The 27,139-nt window shown below is 45.3% G+C and overlaps 1 protein-coding gene across 4 annotated transcripts in view; it reads right to left on the bottom strand.

Annotated features, from left to right (window-relative positions):
• The window catches only part of LOC118237460 (probable palmitoyltransferase ZDHHC14), a 36,767-nt gene extending 11,584 nt beyond the window's left edge, over positions 1-25,183 (bottom strand). For 2 of the 4 annotated variants that reach the window (XM_035436195.1, XM_035436203.1), the window contains exons 1-2: positions 23,514-23,752; positions 4,516-4,676 (exon numbers count right to left, since the gene is read on the bottom strand). In XM_035436195.1, the coding sequence (XP_035292086.1) occupies positions 4,516-4,676; positions 23,514-23,752 (400 nt within the window). Of the gene's footprint in view, positions 1-4,515; positions 4,677-23,513; positions 23,793-24,213 lie in introns of those variants that run through there. The other 2 variants (XM_035436190.1, XM_035436184.1) reach the window with 2 other exon arrangements.
• Between the last annotated feature and the right edge of the window lie 1,956 nt (positions 25,184-27,139).

The following is a 27,139-nucleotide window of genomic DNA, read 5'->3' on the forward strand; positions in this document are numbered from 1 at the left end:
CAGTACCAGAATGCCTAAAAGGCTATCAGTATACTGACAGGCTACATACTATATTATTCCCGTCTTACATTACTCTATTCCCCTACCTTACAGACCCTCAGTATAGCTGTCTTGCAGGCTCTTATCTTACTTCCTCTATGAAAACATGCCCACCACCAACTGTATGTCCCCACAGGAGGCTCACCACAGGGTGACATCATCCTGCCCACCACTGCTGCATTTTCCCATCATGCACCGCGGCAGCCACCCCTGCAGAGCACAACCTCAAAGACCTTCTCCCACACTGCAGCCCACATCAGTAAATCCACTACGGTCATCAGAGCTAAGATACCCTGCATCAATCAGGTACACCAACACACACTTACTGACCATTACAGAAGAACAAAACACTTACTGATCCATCACAGCAGAACCAACACGCTTACTGATCCAACACAACAAAACCAACACACATACTGATCCAACACAACAAAACCAACACACATACTGATCCATCACAGCAGAACCAACACACTTACTGATCCAGCACAACAAAACCAACACACTTACTGATCCAACACAGCAGAACCAACACACTTACTGATCCAACACAGCAGAACCAACACACATTCTGATCCATCACAGCAGAACAAACACTGACCCATCAAAGCAGAACAAACACTGACCCATCACAGCAGAACAAACACTGACCCATCACAGCAGAACAAACACTGACCCATCACAGCAGAACAAACACTGACCCGTCACAGAAGCACCGATGCTCTTAACGATCGATTCCGCAATACCGCCGAAGCAGAAAAAAAAACAACACAAATCGATAACAGCTGAGAACCTGAGCCCAAGTGCAGCAGCGCTCTAAAAACATCATCACTAATTCATAGGGATGCTGGGAACCCGCGGCCCACTTAGTGCTGCCGAACGCAAGCCACGGGATGGGGAAGCGCAGAGGGCAGCTGTCGCTGTGCTACCCATCCCCACCAAGAGCAGGCGGCACAGGAAAACAGACAATGTAAGCCATGCAAAATAAAAGCACACACTAAAATGAAAAAAAAGAAAAGAAAATATTATTACATTGTGGAAGATGGGCTCCCCCCCTTGAGTCAGGGTTCTCAAGGTCGTCCTTGCCACTGTTGTTCTAGACTTGCTATTGAGGGGGTTTAGGCCAGAGTCCACTGTGAAGCGTAGTGACAAATGTTTGTAAAATGCGCTCTGCAAACAGATTTGACTCGTGCTACAGACATAATGGGCCCAGTGCAGTGATAGCCACCTCACAGTGAGATGCAGCAGTCGTGATGTCACAAACCCACCCACCACAGTGTGTGCTCCTGCTAGCACAAGCCCAATAAGCTCCTTTAAGACCAATGTCACCTCATTCTCCTGGCTAGTTTATATGAAACCACACACACACACATACCTTCGCTCTCTAATGCACATACACACACACTCATTCACACACACACACACACACACACACACACACACACTTTCACACTCTCTCTCTCACACAGACACGCACACTTTCACTCTCTCTCACACACGCACGCACACACACATACATGCACACACCCAAACACGCGCGCAAACGTGCACGCACACATGCATGCAAACACCAACACACACACACTGTCTCTCTCCCACACATGCCTGCATGCACGCAGTCTCTATCTCATACATACACACACACAATAAGTTGAAATAGAGTTTACAGATGGTGTATCACAGACACAGAGGAGAAGCTGCAGGCTGGAACTACATTTCCCAGTATGACCTCATTATCTTCCCTTTACACAGAACCAACAGACCATAAAACACAATAAACACAGCAAAATACACAAACACTGGCATTCCAGAGGTAGAGCTACATGCAGCAGCAGAGCCTGCGAATGTCTCTCTCTCTCAAGCATTACACAAAAGCAAATCCATATCTATGAATAAAGCACCAGTTTGACAAAGGCAAACACCTTAGCCCATTTTCTAAACAATACAAGGAACAATTTGAAAAAGACAATGAATCACTGAAGAGGAAACACTAGGAATGCCATCGTTGACACAAAATGATTAACATTCTCATGCGCCTCAGTTTATGGTTTGTTTGACTGTTTGTCAAACGGAGGCTTACATCTACAAAATAAGAGTGGCCTTTAAAAAATAAGTAAAGTGCATCATTCCAATCAATAAAATAATGTTTAAAACATTACTTTATTGTTGTTCTTTAGGGCTGCTGGGTGGCTCATTCGGTTAAAGCACTGTGTTGTGGTGCATGGATGAGCCCCGAGGTCTCGGATTGAACCCGGACCATGCCAGAGCTGACTGTGGCAGAGGCATCTTACAAACATTACAGAACCTCCATTCACCAAGCCTTCAAACCTCAGAGGAGTTCGCGGTGTTGTAAAACCGATGAACGATAATAAAAAAAACAAAACGACGCACCTTATTAACGGCTTCAAAGAAAATGCCAAATGTCTAAGACCGCATTAAGAGGCTTTCCTCTTACGTATCATGCATGAATTGCTAACAATTTAATGGTCTATAAAACACGGGGTGCTTGGGATTTTAGGTAGATGGCAAGTCAGCAGGTCAATGCGTTATAATCCCTATAAACACGACAAGCACCTAATAAATAAAAGTTAACAGCTTGTTAAAATTTTGGGATTGCAATTGTGGTTGAAATGAAAACCAGAATACACAGCGGTCCCCTAGGACTGAGTTTCAGAAGCATCCTCTTAAACAACAGCGGTGAACGGCTGCTCCTGGAAATAGGAGAGCTCTACTCAATACACATTTGGCCCTTTCATTAAATCACAGCATGCATGTTTTATTTTGGGGCTCACATTTGATGCAATCGGCATCCTACACTAGCACTGACAAGCACTTGCTGTTGCATTCTCAAGTCCGAGCTTCTGATTATGAATGAAATCTTGAGCGTCAAAATAATGATGGACAGAGCATTATCGACGACCGACAAGAAGGAGTTGATCGGAGTGTAGCACAGTGGGTAAGGAACTGGGCTTGTAACCGAAAGGTCGCAGGTTCGATTCCCAGGTAGGACACTGCCGTTGCACCCTTGAGCAAGGTACTTAACCGAAATTGCTTCAGTATATATCCAGCTGTATAGATGGATACAATGTAAAAAAAAAAAAAAATGCTATGTAAAAGTTGTGTAAGTCGCTCTGGATAAGAGCGTCCGATAAATGCCTGTAATGTAATGTAATGATCCTTTATCGAAATAACCACAACTGTGATTTTACCACCAAGTTAACTTCACAGATAATAAGTTTGCACATCAAGTTAAGCGTTATCACCCATCAATTCCCTGTGAACATACTGCTGGCTAGCAAGCAACAGCCAGATAGCTAATCCAAGTGAACTAATGCAAGGTAGAGAGCAGTTCGTCTCAAATTCATTTCTGACTTCATATTGGTTGCAAGCAGCTGAATAACAGTCGAATAACAGTTTCACTGCCAGTCACTAAATGAATAGCAAATGTTATTCCTGGAGCAAAGTAATCAGCAAATCAAAAGCAAATTTTCTGTGCAAAGTTATGTGCGAGAGAGTGGGGGGGGGGGGGAGAGAGAGAGATAGAGTGGAAAATCACAAGAGAGCGAGAGAGGCCCTACGTATCTTCTGGTCAAATATCCTTCCCGAATCTCTCCAACCTTCTCCGCAAACCTTTTAAGCCCCTAATGAGATTAATCAAATGGACCCGGTGTTTATATGAAGTGCTTAGCCTGTGACACGCTGGTCTTGGTGACTGGGGGCCGAGTGGGTCTTTACATTACATTACAGGCACTTAAGCAGACACTCTCATCCAGAGCGACTCACACTTTCTACATAGCAATTTACATTGTATCCAGTTATACAGCTGGATACATACTGAAGCAATGTGGGTTAGGTACAATGTTCAAGGGTACAACGGCAGGGTCCTAGCGGGGAATCAAACCTGCGACCATTAGGTTGCAAGACCGACTCCTTATGCATTTCCATACTACATACTACACTGCCGCGGTCTTAATTTGACGATCCCACACCATGATAAATGATACCTCATTCATCACAGGAGAAATACTGGACTGCTAAGAGGTCACTAGGCATGGTAACGGTATTACTGGACTGCAAATGCTATCGCTAGACACGGCAGCGCTGGCAAGCAGCTAACATCTCACAATGATTTCTGACTGAAGCAGCGAAGCAGAAAGGTGCCTTAATTTGTAAATTTAAAAGGCATCTCCTCCAGTTAAGGCACTGCTACTGTGCAGAGTTTTTCAACTGCTGTTAATCCAGGGACTGCCATCATTAGTTTAAAAAAGGGCTACATTTAAACGTCAACAGGATCGATATGATTTTCCTTTCAAAACTGGAGAGCAAAAGAGAGGAGAAAACGCAGTTAAAAAGCAGCTAGGGCTGTTCTCCAAACCACAGCACAATTTAACCTGCACTGACTAACACGGGCTGCCGTGTGTGCGGTAGGTCGTGTGGTGTGCGCGCCGGTGACGGGCAGAGGCCAGCATTTGGTACCTATCTGTCGCTCCAGGTCGGCGGCTTCGTCGGGCGTGGCTCTGGGCAGGACGCCAGGGTCGCTGAAGCTGGTCCTGAGCAGCGTCCCCAAAACGAAGAGGAACAGCACCCCTCCTATCATAGGGACGGCCGGCGTGAGGGTGGAGGCCAGGTACGGACAGCTAGGGTAGAGAGAGCACAGTTTTCCCTTTAACTCAAACACAGCACAGTTTCTCCTTCAACACAAATACAGCAGTTTCCTCTTTAGCTCAAACACAGCACAGTTTCTCCTTCAACACAAATACAGCAGTTTCCTCTTTAACTCAAACACAGCACAGTTTCCCCTTCAACACAAATACAGCAGTTTCCTCTTTAACTCAAACACAGCACAGTTTCCCCTTCAACACAAATACAGCAGTTTCCTCTTTAACTCAAACACAGCACAGTTTCCCCTTCAACACACACACACATCACAGTTTCCCCTTTAACAGACAGAGCAGTTTCCCCTTCAACACACACACATCAGTTTCCCCTTTAACACACCAACACAGCACAGTTTCCCCTTCAACACACACACAGGTACAGTATAGCTCCTCCGGCCCAGACAAATCCACTGTAATGCATGCAAGGTAATTATGTTTAATCCAGTTGTGCAGGTGTTGATGAGCATGATCGCATTAGTTCTACCAAAGCCTGTCCGCGTTCTTTTCGGATTACCTTAAAAAAGGCGGGTGTGGCATGGGACCTGCTCTCTAAAAGGAAATTTAATACAGTAAGAACAAGACGCTGCACCCTACCCCCTTACACAGGGCACACCCAAGCCTAAGCTTATCATCCAGCTCTTCCTGAATACGGGCCAAGACTTTGGCGGCCTGCTGCAGGTAGCCCTTTCAATGCCTGTGAAACATCATTTCAATTTAATCAAATCTGCAGCTAACACAGTAAGGACATCCAGTACACTAAATTAGTATAAAGCACTCAAACTTCTGGATTACTCTGGCGAAGTACACAAGCAGGACTGCAAACACGATCAGAGGTCCCGCTTTAACAGACACACTCTCTGGTCTACCATTTCACGCGTCGCCAAGCTAAACTGCGCAGGAACTTGATATGCGAGTATAAGACATTATAGGAGGGTCCATTACCCCATTACTGTGCATTTCGGTAAGCAACAGTGGAGACAGAGAATAATTATATCCATTAATAGTGCACATGTTCCGCACTGATGTTATCGATCGGACAATAAAGATTTAAAACCATCCAAAAATACGAATGTGGACTACGCAAGTCCTGCAAGTGGACCTGCAAGTCTTCTGGAAGCCAGCCACTCAAGTCACAGCCATTAGGCACAGGAAACTTCATTTCCCAATACTTCCCTCTGCAACAGATATCTAATATGGTTATCTAACCATGGATATTTCCCTTCATACTGTGCCGCTCATACAAGATTCCGTTTAAAAGAAAAACTTTAGAGCAATTAGAGCAACTAGTAGGCTAACAAAGTTGTGTCTACAAATTATTCAAAATTCATACACATATTCCACAGATTGCATTCCTATCTTTGTTCTGAAACATAGGCTATGCCCAGCCTTCATGCATGTAAATAATAGGCCAATAAATAAACATTGTTCAATGGCAAATGTGCGACATTTTATTCAACACTAAAACATAAGAAATGTAAATAGTACAGCATATTTTACAGGGTTTCAATACCACGTCATTTATTCCATCAAGATCTTCATGATGGCAAGCTCACATACCAGCCCATGCCTATACTTGATGCTGTCTTTTTTTTCCCCACTGCGGAAGGCTGAATCACATTTGTAGGCTGGTCCCATCGTTCCAGTGTTCTCAATCAATTTCAGACAATGTTTCCATCGCGTGGGCTGCCAGCCAAGGCTTCTGTGCGCCAAAGCTGGGCTCGAGGGTTGCAGTGAAGCAGGGTGTGTGCTACATGTGCTCAGCCAAACTTCAGGCGCTCGACACTCTAGCCGTGCCACTGCAGGGTGACGATGCGGGGGGTATCCTGCGGGTGGAATCCCTCCCTGGGCGACGGTGCTGCCAACATGGTGCCCCTTAGGACTCTGGGCAGCAGTCGGCATTGGTCAAGACCCAGCTGGATTTTGAGGTATGTTGCTGCAGAGTGGATTGAATGCCCTTTTCCCCTGTGACCCTACCCCCACATGTTTTTCTCAAACTCCTTCCCGCCATATGGCAGTCTCCTGGGACACCTTCCATTCTGACTCTGCCAACCAGCATGCCAGCCACCTGGCCCATCTATTACGGGCAGCCATTCTGGCTCAAGCACGGATTCCAACCAGGCTGAGTGGCCAGGAGGGTGTGGTAAAGGGTGACCTGTGGAAAATGGCCCACTGGCACAAATTTCAGCTGCTTACAAGCTCTTAATAGGCACGAGAGAGGGCTGAAGGTCAAACCGAGCAGTGAAATGCAGTCCCTGGCGCACAAACAAGCACACATGCGTGCCCATAGGCTGAGATCAGATACCGAAGTTAAAGGAGGTCAGCTGGTGAAATGTATAGATAGAAATGCGTCCGAGTGAAAAGCAGGGAGGCAGTTCCCTCAGAGGGATTCCCAGCAGAAGGTACACAATGGCTGCCATTACAGCATAACCATGCGGCCCCCTGTGGTGTTGACAGATACTATTCTTCGTACGCCCAACCCAGTGGTCGTGCTAGCCCATGGAATACTGCGTCTTTGAAGTGCTGGACATTTCAAAACTAGCGCTTTACACTAATTCACTTGTGTTCTGATCAATAAAAAAAATGTTTGCAATAATATGCCAACTCAGAACAACACCACAATAAACATATGTAATTCAAAAGTATATTATGACACTTTTAACAAAAGTGGGATAAAACAGCAGGATTAGTGGAATGAAATATGTTATGTTTTGCCATTCTGATCATTATTAGGCACACAGGCTAATAATATTAAAAAGTCCTTTTGTTTTAATTTACTCATGTTGGTTAAGCTAGTTAGAGCTAATTAGAGCATGACATCTCGTTTTCAACTTTACAATCAAATTAAGTGCTTTCTCTTTGAATCCCACAATGCTACCAATGGCTGTGTAAATATTATGATCAATAAACAAAACAAATGGCAGACACCGAAAGAAGACTGGCTCAAAGAAACATTTACGTTGTGGTTCAAGTCAAGGTCATCGCCAGTAGTAATCTTAAAATATATGAATAAATTATTTTTTTTAAATACCATGCATTACTTCAAATGATTTGCAAGGAAAAGGAGATGGTCAACTTGTCGACTATTAATAGGGTTATCCTGTTTGTTTTCTTTTTGTGATGTACCGATGTTATGTTAAATAGCTACCAGCAACACGCAGGCATTGAAAATAGAGTTGCATTTATGAACATGATTTGGTGCTTGAAACATGCTAAATATAGCCTAATTACAAAATGCAGGACTTAAATTCCCAAATGTATGTTAAAACCTGGGGAAAAAAAGAATGATATTCGAACTTTGAATATTTCTTGACAGCCACACTTGAGCCTGACTGCTGAAGAGCTCCCACTCCAAGAGAGAGGTGCAAAGCTTTGCGGTCACGTTACCGTTAGCAACCATGCTGTTCGTTTTGTAAAACTAACCTTGACATTTATAATCCAAACAGTGAACACGTCGGAAATTTCAAATCCAAACACTACAAAACACAGCGTTTGTAAAAGAAAATACTCCGAAACTAAAATTAGTGCTGTACAGCTTCGCTTTAGGGCAATGCTAGTTCCAGCCTACACTCGATAGTCACTCCTCAATTCATACCACACGGTGGAATGCACAAACACTGCCAAGATGTAGGCCCGCCTCGTTCAGCTAAAAACACACACAAACCCACACGCATACAAACACACATGTAGAGCGCTGTATTGAACTAACTGAAATCGTGCGCTCTGATTCAACTGGCACGCACTTTGGCTTAATTTGACAGCTCACCACTGCCATATATGAATCACATGAAAGGGATGAGATCTTATTCGGGTAGCTGGGGTTATTTAAATAAGTGTGGCGGTACCTGAAAGACTGCCACTGGCAGCGGCTTGTTTTATGTTCTACACGTTTGGGACAGTAAAGCGCTGGGAGGTGTTGGGAGACCCGTGGCTGGCAGCAGCGGCTCCCCTGCTGCAAAAAGACCCAGCCACACTGAGGCTCTCGTTGCCACGGAGATGCAAGCCGTCCAGAACCCTGCATGTGCTTCAGAGGAAATGTGGTTGCCATGGGAACTGGCACGCAAGTGCACAAACGCCTGCCGGCAAAGGAAGCGGTGAGGTCGAGCGTGCCCAGATGCACACATTTTCCCTGAACCCCAAACCCCCCAAAACAGCAGCCATGCAAGTCCTCATCTACCATCTTCCTAACACCTGGTCTACATGCACAAGGACTTGCAACTAGGACAGGATTGGTCAAACAGCTGGTCAAACTACCTTTGAAACAGTCACCTACTAGCCTACATGGTGTCCATACAGGCTATGCAATGATGGAGAACTAAACACATCCATTGGACTAAAGGTGCTTGGTCATTTGGTTCTTGGGTTATATAAATTTTAACTTGGCTAGAAAGCACCACTCGACAATTAATTTCTCTGTAGAATACAGATTATCTTGCTTGCATTCTTTGCATCGTTGCATTTGTGGAGCTGCAGCTGCATGCAGCCGCAGCGGCATCTGCGTGGGTGCAGCTCATGGGAGGCGCAATTGCAGCGTCCAAACTGGGAGGCAAAAAATTTGAAATTGATCGAGGCAAGGGGGCTGCAATGTGCTGGAGGAGGATGAGAATACACCGCTGCTCAATTTTAGAACCTTCTGGAACCCGCACCAAAAACGCCATATGGAACTACTCACACCAAGCCTAACTTAACCCACACACTGCTGACATAACCCCCACACCAAACCGGTATCAGATGCCTACCTGACAGATAACAGTATATGGTTAAGTGTTACTAATTAACAGCCATGGACAGTGAACCTATTAGTAATTAGTAACAAGTTACTATTTAACGAGTGGCCAGCTCTCTCTAAGCTCTAACTGGGGCTGACTGGTTCGTTTACACAACTCTGTGAAAGGGGCAAATGGAAACTCTTTCACACGTACAGTTGAATGTGTGCACACACACTTAATACATAATCTTCAACAAAACATTGTAATTCATCACAAGCAGCACGACTTGCAGAATCAAGTCCGCATCCATTGCAAATTTGTTACCTTACGCCAGTGTTCTCAAGCCCAGCTAATGCGTTCTCACAACGTTGCTCCCATGCACAGGCAGTCCCTGGGTCAAGAACGTCCGACTAACGGACAACTCGTACTTACGAACGGGCTGCCATAAAGCCTATCATATAAAAAATTTGAGTTAAATATAATGGTTCGTAATAACGAACGCACGCGCTACTTTGTGACGCTCATGAGAACATTGCGCGGCTTCAGCGGTTCATCGGCTCGAGGAAAGAGAATGAAAGGTAAAATATATACTAGGCTATATACTAAGATAAACATTTGACTAACTGACGCTGAATAAGAACCGTGTGTACCTGTTCCGACTTACCTACCAATTCGACTTAAAGACAGACTTAGGAATGGATCTCGTTCGTAACCCGGGGACTGCCTGTAGTGGCGATGCTATAACATTGAGAAAACGTTAGCGTAACATTGCGAGAACATTCTGCGATAGCCGGTGAATGCAGGCCTCGCTGCATGATGGCTACAAAGCAAGGCAGAACACTGGGGTCTGTTTTTTCCCCTCTTCACAGTTTCTTACATTTCATTCTTTTTAGAAAGGCATCACACTTCATCGGTTTGTTTTTAAACGCGTATATGAGTGCCATTGGCGCCTCTGCCGCGAACAATCGTTTAAATTTTCTGCAGACGGCTTAAGCGTGCGCCAATTTGTCTGTTGATATTCCTACAGTGAAGTTTTTCCATTCTGAATATCAAATAATTGATATTCTCAGCAAGCAAACAATCAGGACTGAAAATCCAGATTAGGCTTCATTTCTCTGCCCAACAAGCTGTATTATTTCAGCCTTCGCTTCAAACTCGACATCGGACGGCCCTTCCTGTTCAGGGACAGGTTGGGATTCCAGAGCCCTAGAAGCAGGAAGTGGCGCTCCGCTGCATCCAGCCGTGGGAAACGGAGAACAGCGTATAGGAATCTGGGGTGAGATGCGGGGGGGGGTTAGGGTTAGGGTTAGGGTTAGGGTTGTGTGTGTGTGGAGGGGGAGAAAGTGGAGCAGCTCAGTGCATTTATACAGCGGGGTTAATACAGTAAGGGGTTGTGCACTCCCCACACTCTTTTAGCGCCTCAAGGCTGGGGCCGCTCATGGTTAGCCTGAGCATATCCTGTTTCCAACACAGACCCACAGAAACCCCTCCCCAGCACCTCCCCACCCTCCTCAATCTAACCACAACGTACCTAATCATGGGCTCTGTGCAGCACATTTAACAGTTTCTGTATTTTACTACACTTGCAAAAAACATGACCGCTAACCTTTTCCGACCACTGAAGAGATGAACAGGAAATGGCCTCTGGAGGTGGCAGGATTTCCCTGATAAGCAAACAGGCCAAATTTTCAGTCCCACAGTCCCCTTCGGTTCACCAGCAGGCCAGACTCATGATCCCACTGCCCCACTCTAATACATGAACAGGCCAGATTCACAGGCTTTCCCCAAGTCTGTCCATCCAGTATGGACAGTCAACTTCAAAAGGCCACATAGGAAAACTTCCCTTTCGAATCACTGGGCCAGTACTGCAGCATTATAAGCTCACTTCCAACTAGCCTATATGGAAGCCCAACTCCTACGTGCCGGAAACCACCCAAAAAACAGCTAAAAGCCAGACTCCTTTCCCCCATCTAGAAAGCTCTGCAGAAAAGCACATTAAACCATAATGTTTTCATTAGGAAGCAATCCATTTGAAACAGGAAGTCGGGAGGCCAATTAAACAGTCTCATCATGTATTTATTTATTGCTTTAAAGCGTGTTATGATGACAGTTATGAGAATTTGACTCTTAAGCCAAGACGGCTGACTTTACACACTCAGCACGGTGGCGATTTCTCTCAAGACGTGTTGCGACCTAAGAAGACAGAACAACAGTAAGATGCAACCCAACCCAACCCAAGAGTTCAAGGCTAAAGCCCCACTGCTGGGAAGCAAAGGGAAGCCAAGGGCCTCTAAGAAAAAACTGAACCCTGGGAAAGCGTTTGGCTGACAGCCAACTCCAGGGCGTTAATAAGTCATAAGGGCTATCGACTTCGCGATTGGTATGTCGGACTGAACCCTTTCCCTCTCGCAAATCAAACAGTAACTGTTAGGTAAATGACTGATAGTTTCTCCCAACGAGGTAAACGGCTCTAACATGCATTAGGACCAGAGGAAGGATTTGCGAAGGTTCGCTAACAGAGAGAAAGCTGTACACGAGTAAATGGGGTCAGACTGGAAAGGGCTCCTCCCAGGACCACAAGCTCACTTGCCACACACATTAAAATCGGCGAGAGAAACACTATCCAGCTGAAGCTAGCTCTCCTGTTGTACTGTGAGGAGCAAACCGGTTTCAGGCTAAAGGGCACTGGTGTAGTGCACAGGTTTCAACTGCGGAGCTCCTTGCATGGATGCGGGTGGAGTCGCAGTTGATTGACAGAATGCTGTACATTTGACGGGGCCCCTGTCTGACAGCACTGCTCCAAGTGCTGATAGTACTGCTCAAAACGGAGAGAACCTACCTCGGGGAATGAGGTCATAAAAGCATCCTCCTCCCACCCGAGAGACCAGGAGCTGCCTCTCTCACCTGTGGGCCGCTCCTCCACACACACACAGCTCAGATACAGGGTGTGAAAGGTAAACACGGGTGAGTTACAAGCCAATAAAATGGTTAACGAGCAAAAACGCCATGCACTCTCTCTCTCTCCAGCCTCTTGGTATTTAGGGCAAAGTACCTCCCGGGGAGCGTCTGTGTGCTAAGCCACGGTGTTTCCGGCGCAGAATAAATACCCCATGGCTCTAATCGCTATTGAAATTTTCTATTTGGCTACACGGCCCAGAAGCGGATTGTGCAGCCAAACGGAGCTGTGTAAACGACTGGGGACGGGGTCATGTGAACTCTGAGAACTGATTAAGATCAAACGTGAACCGCTGCGCATTTAGGCCGCGTTGCACTCTTTCAGGAAACGTGCGCGGTGTAAGGGCACCTCTAATGTGACAGGCATGATGTAGCCTAGACCAGGACAAAGTAATAGAAGAACAGCTGCGAGCTAACGATCACGGTCCATTTAACTTATGAGCTCACCGGTTCCTGATATTCTGAGAAAACCCGTTGTGTGTAGGTAATTCTTCCCGGCACAGCTGATTGTAGCGATAAACGAAATTGTCAAACGTGTGATACAGACATGTGACTGTACTTTAAAATTGCTTGCATGTTAAAAACATACAACCACACAACTTGCATTTACACATTTTTTGTGTAACACACTGAACAGGTTACAAATTTCTATTAGCTATGTAAAACAAATCAAAACCAGTAACAAGCAAAAGCTTAAGAGCTGTGAACTGAATGAGTTTTTTAAAAAGTTACACAAAAGTTTACACAAAAGTTTCACATTTATGCAAGTGACAAGCTAAACTTCCTCTTGCTGAAAACACACATGCAGTACTGCAACTCAAGAAGTGATTTCATCGGCTGAGGCTGAGAGCCCTGACCTATAAAGGGGGGATTTTACCCATTCAATTTTCCCAAGTTGCACAACGGTGGATAAGGCACAAACCAGGCAAAAGCCAGGAAGAGGCAACCACAGATTTGTCATAACATGTTTTCAGTTTTAACCATGAACGCTGTTGAACTGCCAGAAGCATTTCCGTTTTAACAGCCAAATCCAGTGAAAAGTTACCACATCGCCGCAACATTGCTATTCCGCATGTTTGGTCGTGCATTCCCTATTAGCGACAAAAATGTACTGCTATGAGTATCCAGTCAAGTGAACCTGACTAGGGGGGAGGAGAGGGAGAGACTGGACATGTGAGTATGAGATGGAAGCACAGGCAGTCCCCGGGTTAAGAACGTCCGACTTACGGACAACTCGACTTGCGTGCCATAAAGCTTATTATATTAAAGATTTGAGTTAAATACAACGGTTCGTAATAACGAACGCACGCACTACTTTGTGACGCTCATGAAAACATTGCACGGCTTAGTATATATTTTACTGTATGTACTATATATATGTACTAAAAAAAACATTTGACTAACTGACGCTAAATAAGAACCGTGTGTACCTGTTCCGACTCACCTACCAATTCGACTTAAAGACAGACTTAGGAACGGATCTCGTTCGTTCGTAACCCGGGGACCGCCTGTACAGAAAGATAAAGGGAAATGTGACAAGGAAGAGACTGTATGAGTATAAAAGGAAAGGACAAAAAGAGGAAGAGATACAATGAGGGAGGTTGAAATAAAGAAGATGCGCAACACACTTCAAGCCAGCTAAATAGAAGAGGACTGGATAGGTGCTCAACAGCCAGACCGATCAAACAAGAGTAAAATGAGAAAAGTTGGTTGGCCGGTTCCGTAACGGGGGTGGGGCTAAGTTTAATCGGCAAAAAGCCTTACACACCCCCCCAATGTGCTCTCCGTACATGTGAATATGGCAGTGCACTCCGAGATATGTGGTTCAGACAGACAGCATGTCCAGCCGCATTAATTCCTCCAAGCCGACGTCATTAATTCACAATGCGTGACGCGGTAAAGTGCTCCAGCTAAAAGCATCGCAGATCGGTTTAACGCGCAAGCAGAGTCGAGGTCAAGTTTGCAGAACGGATATAGAAACGGAAGGCGGTCGGAGATGCTTTCTAAACGGCTAACCTTTGCTGTGCGACCCGCGCTCTGTGACGCGGGTGTGCAGAGGAGTCTAGGAAAAATGGTTGCTGTGGATGCATTTTTTCTGGAAAATTCTCTTTGAAAATGAACAAAAATCGACAATAAAAAGACAGATAGCAACGCTGAATCAGACGCATTGAAGCGAGCACACCCCCCCATTCCGAATGAATAGTCAAAACGCAAATACTGTACGGCCTTATTCGTGTGCCGTCAAGACCGCTGTTGAGTGTGGGAGGAGGGGACCCATACAGAGCATCTTGAGAACGCAGAGGGCATTAACCTTTCCTGTAGACTTTATAAGCTGTGATTTGAACAGCGGGGAGAGGCTCGAATGCTGGCGTACTCAAATCTGGCACTCAAGGTCAGCAGCGCTGCTGGCTCTCTCTTCTGCCTGAGAGTCCACAGTCCAATGATGTCGCCGATTGGCCAGAGACTACACACAGCTGTTGCGCCAGGTTTAAAACAGCCGGGAGGTATGAAGTAGCACTATGACAGAAGTACTACTGGCACCCGAGGGCTCTAATGCCTTCAGGAATGGAGTCTCAGTTCACAACCCCTTTGGCCAGACAGGTGTCACACAGAGGGGAACAGATGGGACCAGAGGTCCAACAGGAAGCTGACCTGTGAGGTCACCGCTGGATAAACAGGGCACTGGCGGTCTGTTAACCAGGAGGTTACCTCCGTTGATAAAGAGCTTGTGAACCAATCCTCGCAACGCGCAGCATGGAGGCGCTGTGTATGCGGTTTGAGTCATAATGCAGCGTCCTGTGACCACGGACACAGCTCTAAAGGGGGGCAGGAACACAGTCACTTGTAAACAAAAAAAGTTACAAAATACCATGACTGTGCAGAAAAAAAAACTTGTTTTTTTTTGGTTGCCTTCTATGTTAGTCTATCAATTTGTTTGTTAGACACACTGTTCCAGAAAACAATACACTCCTATTGGGTAAAAAGTAGTTCACTTTCAGACCGTTCACTTTCACATTTTATTTTGGTTTTAGTCAGCTTTAAATTTGCCCACACAGTTTTTGTGTGCGACGGAGGACATTTTAGATATTTTGAGAAATTTCTGATAACTTGCTGCCTGCACAATGGCTGGGACAGGGGCTTTTTGGAGTTTAAGGTCCAAAACAACAAAATACACTTCAATTGTACTCTGACTTCATGCCTCCAGGGATTAAATTTCAGTGACCAGAGTCCCAGAAAATCAATGTCATTAAACCGTGCTGCCAGCACATCACAGGAAAGTCTGGTGAATTTTCCACTGAAAACTTTCCATGAGAATTTTGTCTCTAACTTTGGGTATTTATTTCTTTAAACCCTGCACATGACAGCAAAAATATCGCACTTCAGAAAACCCACAGAATGGGGCCTGTGGTCATTTCCTATTGGCCAGTATTTACAGAAATTTCTAGTGACCCGCTGGCTTTACAACGGCTGGCAAAGGGGCGTTTAGAGGCCTGTGGTCTAAAGCGAGAACGCACACTTCAAATAACACCAAAGCCGCTCGGAAAACATTATTTTTCCTGAGGCGGCACTCGTGCAGTTTAATTTTACAGCGCTTCCTCATAATTACAAACATAAACAGAAGTTTTTTATATTGTGCCGGTACTTTCCTTCTGCCCAGTGATCCCAGACTGCATGTGCCACAGAAAGGTATGAGTCAACTGAAAACATGCAGGGCACTATGTAGGGTGGTTTGCAGAAGTGGGCCCGTTATCAGACCCCTACAGGAGAACAGGCCGTGGTTACGGGAGTCAGCAATGACTGATGAATGACCGCCATCGCCCCAATACTCCACAGCTCATTTACCGAGTTTTAAACCGCACCTCAGGTTTCCTGTGTACAGTGCAATCGTGTTTGGTGTTGCCGGAAAGCCGGTGTCATGGGAAACAAGCCGGTTGTCTTTGACGGCGCGGTACGGCGGGCGCCGAACGAAGATCCTGGAACGCCGCTCAAAAGAGAACGGCAGGTATGAGTCAGCAGTCAGCCGTGCTACAAAAGGTTACCCTCGCTCCACGGGCTTACAGAGATAAAGCGAGCGGGATCGTCCACGTTAATGCCATTTTGTCGTGATCGTGTCTTTCTTTGATGAATTTGGCTAGGATCACACAAAAAAAAAAGTCCAAACAGATGATCTCAGTTTATGTCGAATGACTTCACTGGGACTTCAATGTTATGGCCGTCATTTGGAACACCCATCGGCAGCTCAGTGAGATCTCTAGCTGTGGAATGAGGTGCGCTTTGTTAGTGTTGGAGTGAAAACCAACAGGACGGCAGATCTCCAGGAACAGGGTAGGGCAGCCCCGGTGTAGGCTGCCTCTCCCTGTCAGAATGTTCTAGTGAAGGCTCCATACCGCTGGGAAGTTTTCACACTTGATTGGGAAAGCGCTGATCTCTGCTTGCAATCATGAGCACTAAAGAGGTTTATAAAAGCTTCTCTGCCAGCCACAGACTCCTGGGGAAACAAAAAAGACTTTTCCCCTGTTCACGTGGGTCCAGCCAGCCATTAGAAATACAATTCAGAGTGTTGAGAAGCAGAACCAGAAAGAGATTAGAGCGACAGGAAGAGACAGACAGAGTGAGACGGGCAGACAGAGAGACAGAGAAAAGGAGAAAGACAGACAGAGCGAGAGAGAAAGGTTGAGAATGAGAAACAGAAAGGAGAGAGAACAAGAAGGATAGAAAGGACAGAGAGAGAAGACAGATGGCAAAAGACAGAAATAGAGAGCGAGAGAGGAACAAGGAGATAAGAGTGAGAGACAGACAGATGGGGGGGGAGAAAGAGAGGTAGAGAGACGTGATCCTGCCAGAGGAATAGGCGTGCAGGCAGACACACATTGGAACAGACAGGAGCTGAGACTCTGGGCTTCTCTTTGTGCCCGTCATTTCAGGAGTCCACCCGGGATCTGACATCTTGCGCTGAAACGCACGCACCCCCCTACTCTGAAAGCAGCACGATGAACGAAGGCGACTTTGTCTGCCAGACCCCTGCAGGGACTCGAAGCTTGGCTCCGCGCCAGCGCGACGCTCCTCTCAAACAGCTGCTGAACTTCATCGGGCACGGGAACCCGCGACCCGCCCCCCCACGCGCAACCGACGCCTTTCAGAACCGACGCTCACGACGCACGCCCTCCTTTACCAATCTGCTGCTCTTCCCCTCAGTCTGTCCATTCTTTGCCTCCCTCACTCCCTCCCTCGCTCCACCAGTCCTCCTCCTCCTCCTCCTCCTCACCAGAAGCTGTATTCGTCATTGTATTAAACAGTAGACGCACTGTACACCATCAAAAACTCAACAAATGGGGAAGGAATACAAGGAAGAAATCGGTGAGATTTAGACTCTCTCTACCCCTGTCTATCACTTTGCACCTTCTCTCACATCCCAATTTACATAATGGAAGATTATATTTAAAGAAAAGAATCCCTCTGCACTTCCCTCTCTACCTGTGGTGCTGCCCTGTCTGAGAGAGGGGCAGTGTATGCTAGACTGCTTCGGTTAACATTCCGTCTGTGTTTTAGTTGGCAGCAGGAAAAACGTGTTTCACCAGTGCTGTGTGTGTGTGTGTCTGTGTGAGTGTGTGGCCTCAGTCACCCAGCGAAACCAACACAAACAATGAGAGCTCTTCTCTACGCCTGAGGGTCAACAGACGGTCCGAAAGGTTGCTGAACGGAGCACATTTTTCGTTCCATTCGGTGTCCCCTTTCATCTTTAGGAGTGGACGGCTCCTCGTTTCTCAACGCGGCCGATATTTGGGACAGTGTACAGTAATCTCAGTCAGTGTTGAACAGAGCAGCCAGGTCTCTTTATACAGCCAAGGCTCAGTGAAGTGCCAAAGCTCCCCTTTTGAGGATGCAGTGCGCACGGTCCTTTACACGCTTAAAAACTGGCCAGGATTCAGTGAGGCGCGTAGCCAAGGCTAACTGCCTTTATTAAGGTCCAGAAATCCTGGCTATTACAGAACACTGGGGGGTGAAGGAGGGGAGAGAGTGAATAAATTACAGGTCCTCTGTCTGCCCCTTTACACCCCCAGAGAAAACAGACCAAACCCCTTCGCACGCTCCACACCGCAGAATACAAACAAGCACTCCAGGGTGCCCTGGAACACAGACACACACACACACACACACACACACACACACAGACAGACACAGACAGACACACACACACACACTGCTGGATACAGACACATACCCCAGGGAGCCCACGCACAGCTGAATACAGACATATCCCCGGGTGTCCCCACACACAAGCACACAAACACACACAAACCACTGAATACAGACACAAAACCCAGGGTGTCCACACACACACACACACACACAGGGCTGTATCGTACATAGACAATAGACAGCTATCACGATGGGAGCTGGATACCGCGATTCCGAGATGCTGTCTACTGCGCTAAGTTTGCTTCCACCCGCATTAAGCAGAATATTCCCACATACCAGAGTGCACAACAGAGCCAATGCATTCCTTTACAATCACCTGTTCAAGGTAAGCATAGCAGGCAAGTTAGGCATGGCAACAACAACAACAAAAAAAACAGGAGGGACACATTCTGCAGCGTCACAGCCGTCAAAAAGTCGAGAAGGCCTCTCGCTGTTTGTCTCCCGCTCACTCAAACATTGTTATTTAGGCGTTTCGGGACTTTTGCAACATTACTCATTCCTGGAGGCATTTGAAAGGTCTTTTCTTTTTGTCCAATTGCTTCACACAAATGTGTGCAATAATCAGGTTAATGACCGTGGCGTGCGTAACATTTGGCAGTGAGGCCAACAAAACCGCCAACACTGAGAGAACAAACAATGGGCCTTCAGAAATAATGTCAAAATGGTAGACCGTTTATCGTAATACCCACAGCCTGCTGATAACGTGCAAACCTCAGAGTTTGTTGCACGACCGCGCTGCGACAGATGGGAAGAATATTTGGAGGTTCAGGCGCTAAAAAGTTACATAGGCTCAATATTACACAACATGAATCCGTCAATAAATTTAAAAAATTAAAAACAAAATTTAGGAAACAGTCTATTTCTAAAAATGAAAGACTGAAGCAGACAGTGCTGTAGAGTGTTGGCTAACCTTAAAACTCAACAGAAGTAAATAATGGGCGGTAACACCAGTAAAGGTAGCCTATAGCTAATGGTATTGTATATCATAATTTCACACATGACATTCGTATATTTTTAGACAGCCGGCCCTAACACACACAGACACACACGCATACATAAACACACACACACACACACACACACACACACACACACACACAGATGAACACAGACACACAATCCATGCTATCCAGATTTACACACACAGAATTCAAGCTGTAGAATACAGACTTGTACGCCAGGTGGCCTTGAAACCGACACACCGCATGTTGTTGAATACTCCCCGGACACGTAAACACACTTCTGTAAAGAGACACTTCATACTGCTTGAATACAAACACACTCCAGCGGCACACCCCTCTTAATAACGTGTTTGAGAGCACTTCCAACAGCTTCAAAGGAAACAAAAGCTACTGATCTTCGTAGTGTTTGATCCTCAACCCCCCCCCCCATTAAAAATGGAGGTTCATGTCATTTAGACAGAGCAGCCGAACATGAAATGAACGGTTCCTCATCAAAACAACCAGACTGCTGTACTGCACCACACAGGCAACAAAGCTCTCCCTGTGGTCCTGGTGTCTGGATGAGCGCACAGGAATCAATCACAACGTATCTTTATAACTTTTCATTTGAATCTGAGCAAAGCAGATAAGCTTCATATCCGTTAAACTCTGCATCCAGAGTTGTAGTTTGTGGTTTAGGAAACAGAAGAAAATCTTACCGGCAGGCTTTTTAAAAAACTGAGATTTACGTTTATGTAACATGCTGCAGGTTCCTAAAACATCCTACAGGAGAGCAGCACTGAAAACAGGCTCAAAAATATACACTCACCGGCCACTTCATTAGGTCTACCTGTTCAGCTGCAAACTGCACCCGTTAACGCAAATATCTAATCAGCCAATCACGTGGCAGCAACTCAATGCATTTAGGCATGTAGACATGGTCAAGACGATCTGCTGAAGTTCAAACCAAGCATCAGAATAGAGAAGAAAGGTGATTTAAGTAACTTTGAATGTGGCATGGTTGTTGGTGTCAGACGGGCTGGTATTGAGTATTTCAGAAACTGCTGGGATTTTCACGCGCAACCATCTCTAGGGTTTACAGAGAATGCTCCGAAAAAGAGAAAATATCCAGTGAGCGCCAGTTCTCTGGGCGAAAATGCCTTGTTCATGGCAGAGGTCAGAGGAGAATGGCCAGACTGGTTTGAGCTGATAGAAAGGCAACAGTAACTCAAATAGCCACTCGTTACAACCGAGGTATGCAGAAGAGCATCTCTGAACGCACACCATTTTTTGCACATTTGGTGCCAAACAAAATTAAGGCGGGCAAATAAGCATCACAAAATACAGCTTTCCAATAACACCGCTCCAAACACTCCAAACCAGTGCACTCAAGCAGGGGGGTATTTCACAAAGCAGGATTTCTGAGTTAGCCGGATAACCGAAACATGTGAAACAAGTATTTTAAATGAAAACTATTTGAAAAGCTCCTTTATTTGACCCGGGTCTGGTAAATATGTTTTTAAATATATTCAAATGGTTACATTTTCAACAAAATAATATTCAAAAGCCATTTTTGGGATAATGAACAGCCCCTACTAGTACTGATATCTACTGAACTATTTCTAAAGTGCGGCCTGGTGTGTAAATAATGTAAAACTCCTAATCTCCCTTTAAAAGCTACTCTGATTGTAAATAATGTAAACGCATCTCTCTTTAAGAGCTGCCCTGTGCAGTAGGAGCAAAGGCTGCTGGGATAGGATTAAAGGACACAGCAGGGAAGTATAACCAGATTTACACTGTTAGACACTCACGCTCACTCACAGCCAGCTTCACTGTAACTACAGAGATAGTGCAATGCCATGGCTTTAGAGGAATGCGTGCAGTCTCTGTGGTAAACAGTGTACGTCACTGAAACAACAGGGCAATGCAAACACAGGGCTCCCTGGACTAGGCCTGACATCACAGAATCACAGATTTAATGTCACCACCTTCTACCAAGAGGACCGGATTTAATATTGTCTGTGCTAACAAAGCTGGAAGATGTTTGACCGCGATTAATCCGCGAATCACAGCGAGGCAACTGCACCACACAGTGACCACACCACGTAATGACCTCACAGCTCGCTGACCGCACAGCACGGTTCGAGCTCACGCGCATGAACAGCGGCCAACACGACAGAAGCAACTCGGGTCAGACAGGAAGTGCTGCAGGTGGGTGTTCTGTCGCCGCCTCTCCAGCGTAAGGAGCTGCAAGTCACACAGCCCTAGAAACACGACACTTCCTGTGAACATCCGGAGCCGGTCTGCCACCCTATGCGGCTGGGGGCGAGCAATCTGTTACACACTGATAAAGATAACCAACTTGGAACGCTTCAAGGTGACCAGGCTGGGTTCCACGTACACCCCATGCAAAGGCTTAGACTCTGCCCGGTTACTGCCTACGTGCAGTGTACTGCATTCCTACAGAGTCTTTTGGGGAACACTTCAGGGGAATTTTCAACTGGTACTGACACACAAACACCTCCCAGAATCCTACTCAACTGGAGAAAACGTCAGGAGCTTCAGTATATATCCAGGTGTATAAATGGTTGCAATGTAAATGACATGTAGATAAGAGTGCCTGCCAAATGCCTGTAGTCCAGAGCGAGCCCAATGATGCTACAGTTAAGACAAAAAGAAAAGACAATAAGGAAAGGCCAACCTCAAATACAATATATATATATATATATTATATACTGTAATGGGTATATATATGTTTATATAAACTGAGAAGTGAAGGTCAAAGCCCTCGTCCCATGTCTGTCTTCCCAAACGGCTGCCTGCAAACAACCTGACATATCCTAGCAACAGCATCATTGAGAAACTAATGATGAGAGCAAAACAAAAAGCCATTTGACAAGAAATAAACCCCCTATTAATGTCAGCAAGAACAGAAGGTATGACAAGATACTGAAACAAGCACAGGAGATCCGGAGGCAGAACCTCTGAAAACAGCCAAAATCCAAGTGGACCAATGATACTGGGGTCAACAGAACCATCTAGAACCACAACAGACCTAAAATATGCTGCCCACCCAGACTTTACTGGGGAATGAGAAGAGGCTCTTTTTCCAAGACAAGAAACAAACTTTTTTTTTAAACCACTGGCCACAGTGGTTGGTAAAAATTAACCAACCAATTTTACCAGACAAGTAGATATTTAGAAAAGAACAGGTCCTCTGAGTGACAGGTGGTTACTTGCCAAAGTGGCTGGCAGAATAGACAAATGTACCAGCCACAGATACAATTCACCAGCATTTGGCTGGGGGCTAGTGCCAAGTTCTCTCTTCTCATTTTCACAATGTTACCACACTGCTAAGTTTCATGAAAGGTTCTGCTGTATTTTATTTATGCATGATATTATCTGTTGAACAAATGCAGAAGAGGTCCGTATTTGTGGGGGCCAACTGACATGGAAAATGATACATTCAGGGCAAAGCTGTATTATGTAACCAAAAGCAATAGTTCCATTGAGTAAAGGTCATTTTAGTAATAGCAGAGAAACAGGCTCTCCCACTTACGACCCACCAGGCCAGGGTCACGGGATTACATCTTAAATTACGCAATCTTGGAAAAGTTACTGTCATCTTGAAAGTTACTATTTGTCCCCTGGCATAGTTGCATAAAAAACACAAAACGCAACCTTCCCCAAAAATGAATAATGGCCATCGTGTCAGCAGGATTCGGGGCTCATGTCAAGAGTAACACTGAAATGGAGTCAATGGGGAGTTTCTCCAATAACCCATCATCTGGCTTCACACATGGATACAGATCGAAAAAGAGTGCACACAACGCCTGTGTAGCGGGGTGGTGGAACACGGTCAGATGCTTTCGAACAGGGCACAAGTTGACACGAACCGAAACGATCGTCAAATAGTTGTCATCGGGGGCGCCGAAACGTCAGGGCGGGAGTAGTTGACCTGACATTCCAAGACAGGCTTAGCAACAGGATTACGTTACAATCAAAACACTTACTCGAAAGCGAAGAACAGTCCACTGGTGACCACGATGAGGACCAGGGTGAGGTAGAAGACACCAGTCTGTCTAGCCATCATAATCCTCCCATCGCAGTAGAATTTATTCCGGCCCGGGAAGGCTTCCCATTTCCGCCTCGCGCTGCGCTTCTTGTGCGGGGACTCCATGGGTGTCGAGCTGCGCGTGCTGATTTGGCTGTACTCGCAGTCTCTCATGGGGTCAGCCACGCCGAGATGCATCAAGCAACAAAAGGCACACCACAACAATCCAAAGAATCCGCTGCAAAAAAACCACACATGCGGATGGCTGAGTCAGTTTAAGTAAGGTTAGCAAGCGTTAGCTAACTGGAAGCATTTCTAGCAAATTCTTCATAACTGTCCTGCGAAGGGGTATGTCAAGCTAGCTTGAAGTTGTGCCATCGAGTAAGCGCAATTCATTGTAGACTTGCAGAAATCAAACTATCTAGCAGTAGCAAATGTATTCGTGTTAAAAAATGTATTTTTTTTATTTCTAACACATGAAGCAAGCTTGTTGCATGGCAGGACTGAGCCAACTGGTAACCCGTAATGGGTGGAAATGATACACTGGCGAGGAGATTGTAACGTCGCTAACGTTTAGCTAAATAGCAAGCAGGCAAACAACTTTTTCCCAAAAACTGGTAGTTTTCACACATTGAATTTGCGTTCTCTGCATTTCTTACAGAATTAGAAGCTGTGAAGTGAGGTATATTTCGTATGGCCAGAGTGAAGCACAAATAAAAAAGGTCTTGTTTCAAAATTCCAGTGATGCTGCGTGCTGTCTCTCTAGCCTAGCTAGCACATTAGGCTAGCTTTACAACTTCGACGCTGTCTTCATCTCAGAACATGTAGCCAAGTTCCAAAGTTTCGTTTAACGCTAGCTACTTGAACCAAATATGCTACGCTATCGTATGTTAACTTGCTAGCTAGCTCCCTGGATACCTACCGAGTTGGCTAGCTAGCTATCGCAAATTGCTACGCTGAACAACAGCTTGTTGGCAAGCTTGTGCACCAGCTATAGACAATCAAAGTTCGTTTCCCGTGAAAGATTGGCCTTTTCTGGTGAATCAAAGTCGCAAACCATCATGTATATAGAAAGATCCAGCGGACATTTATGGAAATCCTTCGATGTTCTTCTCTCCTTGTTGCTCAGCGCAGCTTTAGGGCGGTTATATTTTTATATTCCACTCGTTATCCTGGTTTGTTGCACGCGCCTGTTAAGCGCAGCATTTTCACTTTTGGAGTTTGAAGATAAAAAAAATAATAATTTAAAATATGTAGTTATACCAAAGACTACATTCGCATATTGAGATCAAACTGGCTAGCCACTGCCAGTCCACATAATTGCGCTACGAAATACGGTCGTTTTCGCTCGCTGCTTGCTGTTCACTTCCAATGCGCTTCTGTACCTCGCTTACAGCCTGCCTTCGTGTCCGTGTAACGGCACATATAGCTAATACTCGCTGCGATATTGAAAGTGGGCGCTACGCCACGTCTTCCTTTTCTTCGCTTCAAAGAACTGCACCATCCCTAGTCTGAATGCCGAAACTGAAATGCTCCTTCTTTTGATTGCTCTCCGAGGTATGCATTCACACTTCCGCCACCTTCACGTTCTCAATGTTCATTGCAACTGGTAAACAATACACAGAACTCCTCAGATTCGAGTGCATACCGTCGCGCATAGAATCACGGGAATTGTAGTAGATCGTGTGAAGAGGAGCAATTTTATGAAACACATTTTTTCCCAACTTGTAAGTAAACTAGGCTACATTTTCCAGTATAACACGCAACACGCCTTGCATGCGCAACTTTGCAAATATAAGGCGTGTTGATTAGTCAAATGGCGTATCACCCTGGCTACTACCTCAGTTTGCTCAAAAACATTTGAGTAAGGCTGTTGATGTATTTTGGATAACACTGAGAGGTGAACTGTGACGAGAAGTACAGCAGGCAGGTTACGGGTTGTTACCAGGGTGTAGCCAATACTGGAACAACCCCGAGAGGTTAGTGCTTTCCGCGTTTCCTGCGGAAATTACTAAATGTAAATTCTGTACCTTAATTCTTCATTATAACAGACACATTCCAGATACGCAATTGTCTGATCACACAGTAAGTCTAAACACTTGGGTTATCCTCTTTAAAAAATGCACAGAATTTAAAGAAGTTTATCTAAATCTCTTTTTTTTTTGTGTTCCATGTTATCTTTTTGCTGTACAACAGTTTGAGCACAGATTGGATTTAAAAATTCATATTAAATCTGACATAGCTATAATACCAACCAATTATGTATTGGACTTGAAAGTAAATTTAAAAAGTATTTATTCTAACTATGGTACCTGCTGATAGAAACTTCTTAGAACTAAGCTGTAAGCTTCGCTTGGCTTTCCCCTCTGCTTTTCGTCTTTTCTTTTTTTCTTCCAGCATTTCTCACACCCCTCTGGGATTCACTGAGGCCCTTAGCAACTACAACCCCCCCCCCCCCCCCCATGCTTCACTAACCTGCACACAGCAGACCCAACCTGCCCTTCAGTTCTTTTTCACTTCAGTAACTCTGAATTGCAGGTTAAGCTCTCTATGTACTACCTAGTGTTGAGTGATTGTGTGTCCATGCCTAAAAAGGAGTAATGCTGTGGAATGCCTACCATTGTAGTACAGAAGGTAAAAGGATCCTTTTAAATTGTTTATATGCATGCGTGCTATGTGGAAAATGGGCCATTGATAAAACTACCACGGCCTGTTCAAAGTTTAAGCAACTGTTCAGTTGTGTTTTTAGCATTGTAAAATGTGCCCACATCAAGTTAAATACATTTAATCTACTTCTTGTTGGGAAAATATATTTCTGGATTACTAGTGTGCCACCAGTAACACCAAACTTCATATTTCAAAGAGAAAAGTGAAGTTTGAACTCAACTATCTGTTTCCAGTCACATTTGATAAGGACATCCCCCCAAACACACACACACACACACACACAGAGTTGTACAAAAAAACAACACAAACATCTCTTCTCAGTATCATCTTCCTGGAGCTAAAACGGTCAACGTTTTCCAAATTTCCCTGGTAATTCAGTTTATATGTGTTACATCTGGTTACATAGTCTGGCCACGCTGAGTTTTGGGTCATTCCTAATAGCTGTATAGATGGGTTTGTAAAACAAAGAGCTATTGAGCTGAACTGAAGAGGGCCGTGTGTTACGCGAGGTTATAGGTCATATCACTGCTGGGTACCAGGAATGGGTGGCGGCCATTCCAGACAGCTACTGACCCTGAATGTTTTATCAGCCACCGGTAATGCATGTAGTGATGCCAAAACAGGAGGGATGAATTCTAACAGAACTGACAACAATGAAGTTTGAGGCAAAGCAAACAGGTGAAATTAACCCCAATGTGCTGATATCACCAAGGGAGCAAAACGTCCGATTTCCGTTGTTACGCTGAAATACTTCCTTCTCCATCATAGGGCCCCACGTCCTCACTCTGAGAATGTACTTTAGTGTTCAGGAATTTTACATACTATCTTCTTATACGGTGTGATATGTACTAAATCTATGTGAAGGGTTTTATCTGAGATAGTAATTTCCTGGTTGGACACGTGTGTGTGAACGCCTGA

Source organism: Anguilla anguilla, chromosome 1 (assembly GCF_013347855.1).
Source record: "Anguilla anguilla isolate fAngAng1 chromosome 1, fAngAng1.pri, whole genome shotgun sequence".
NCBI classification, from domain to species: domain Eukaryota; kingdom Metazoa; phylum Chordata; class Actinopteri; order Anguilliformes; family Anguillidae; genus Anguilla; species Anguilla anguilla.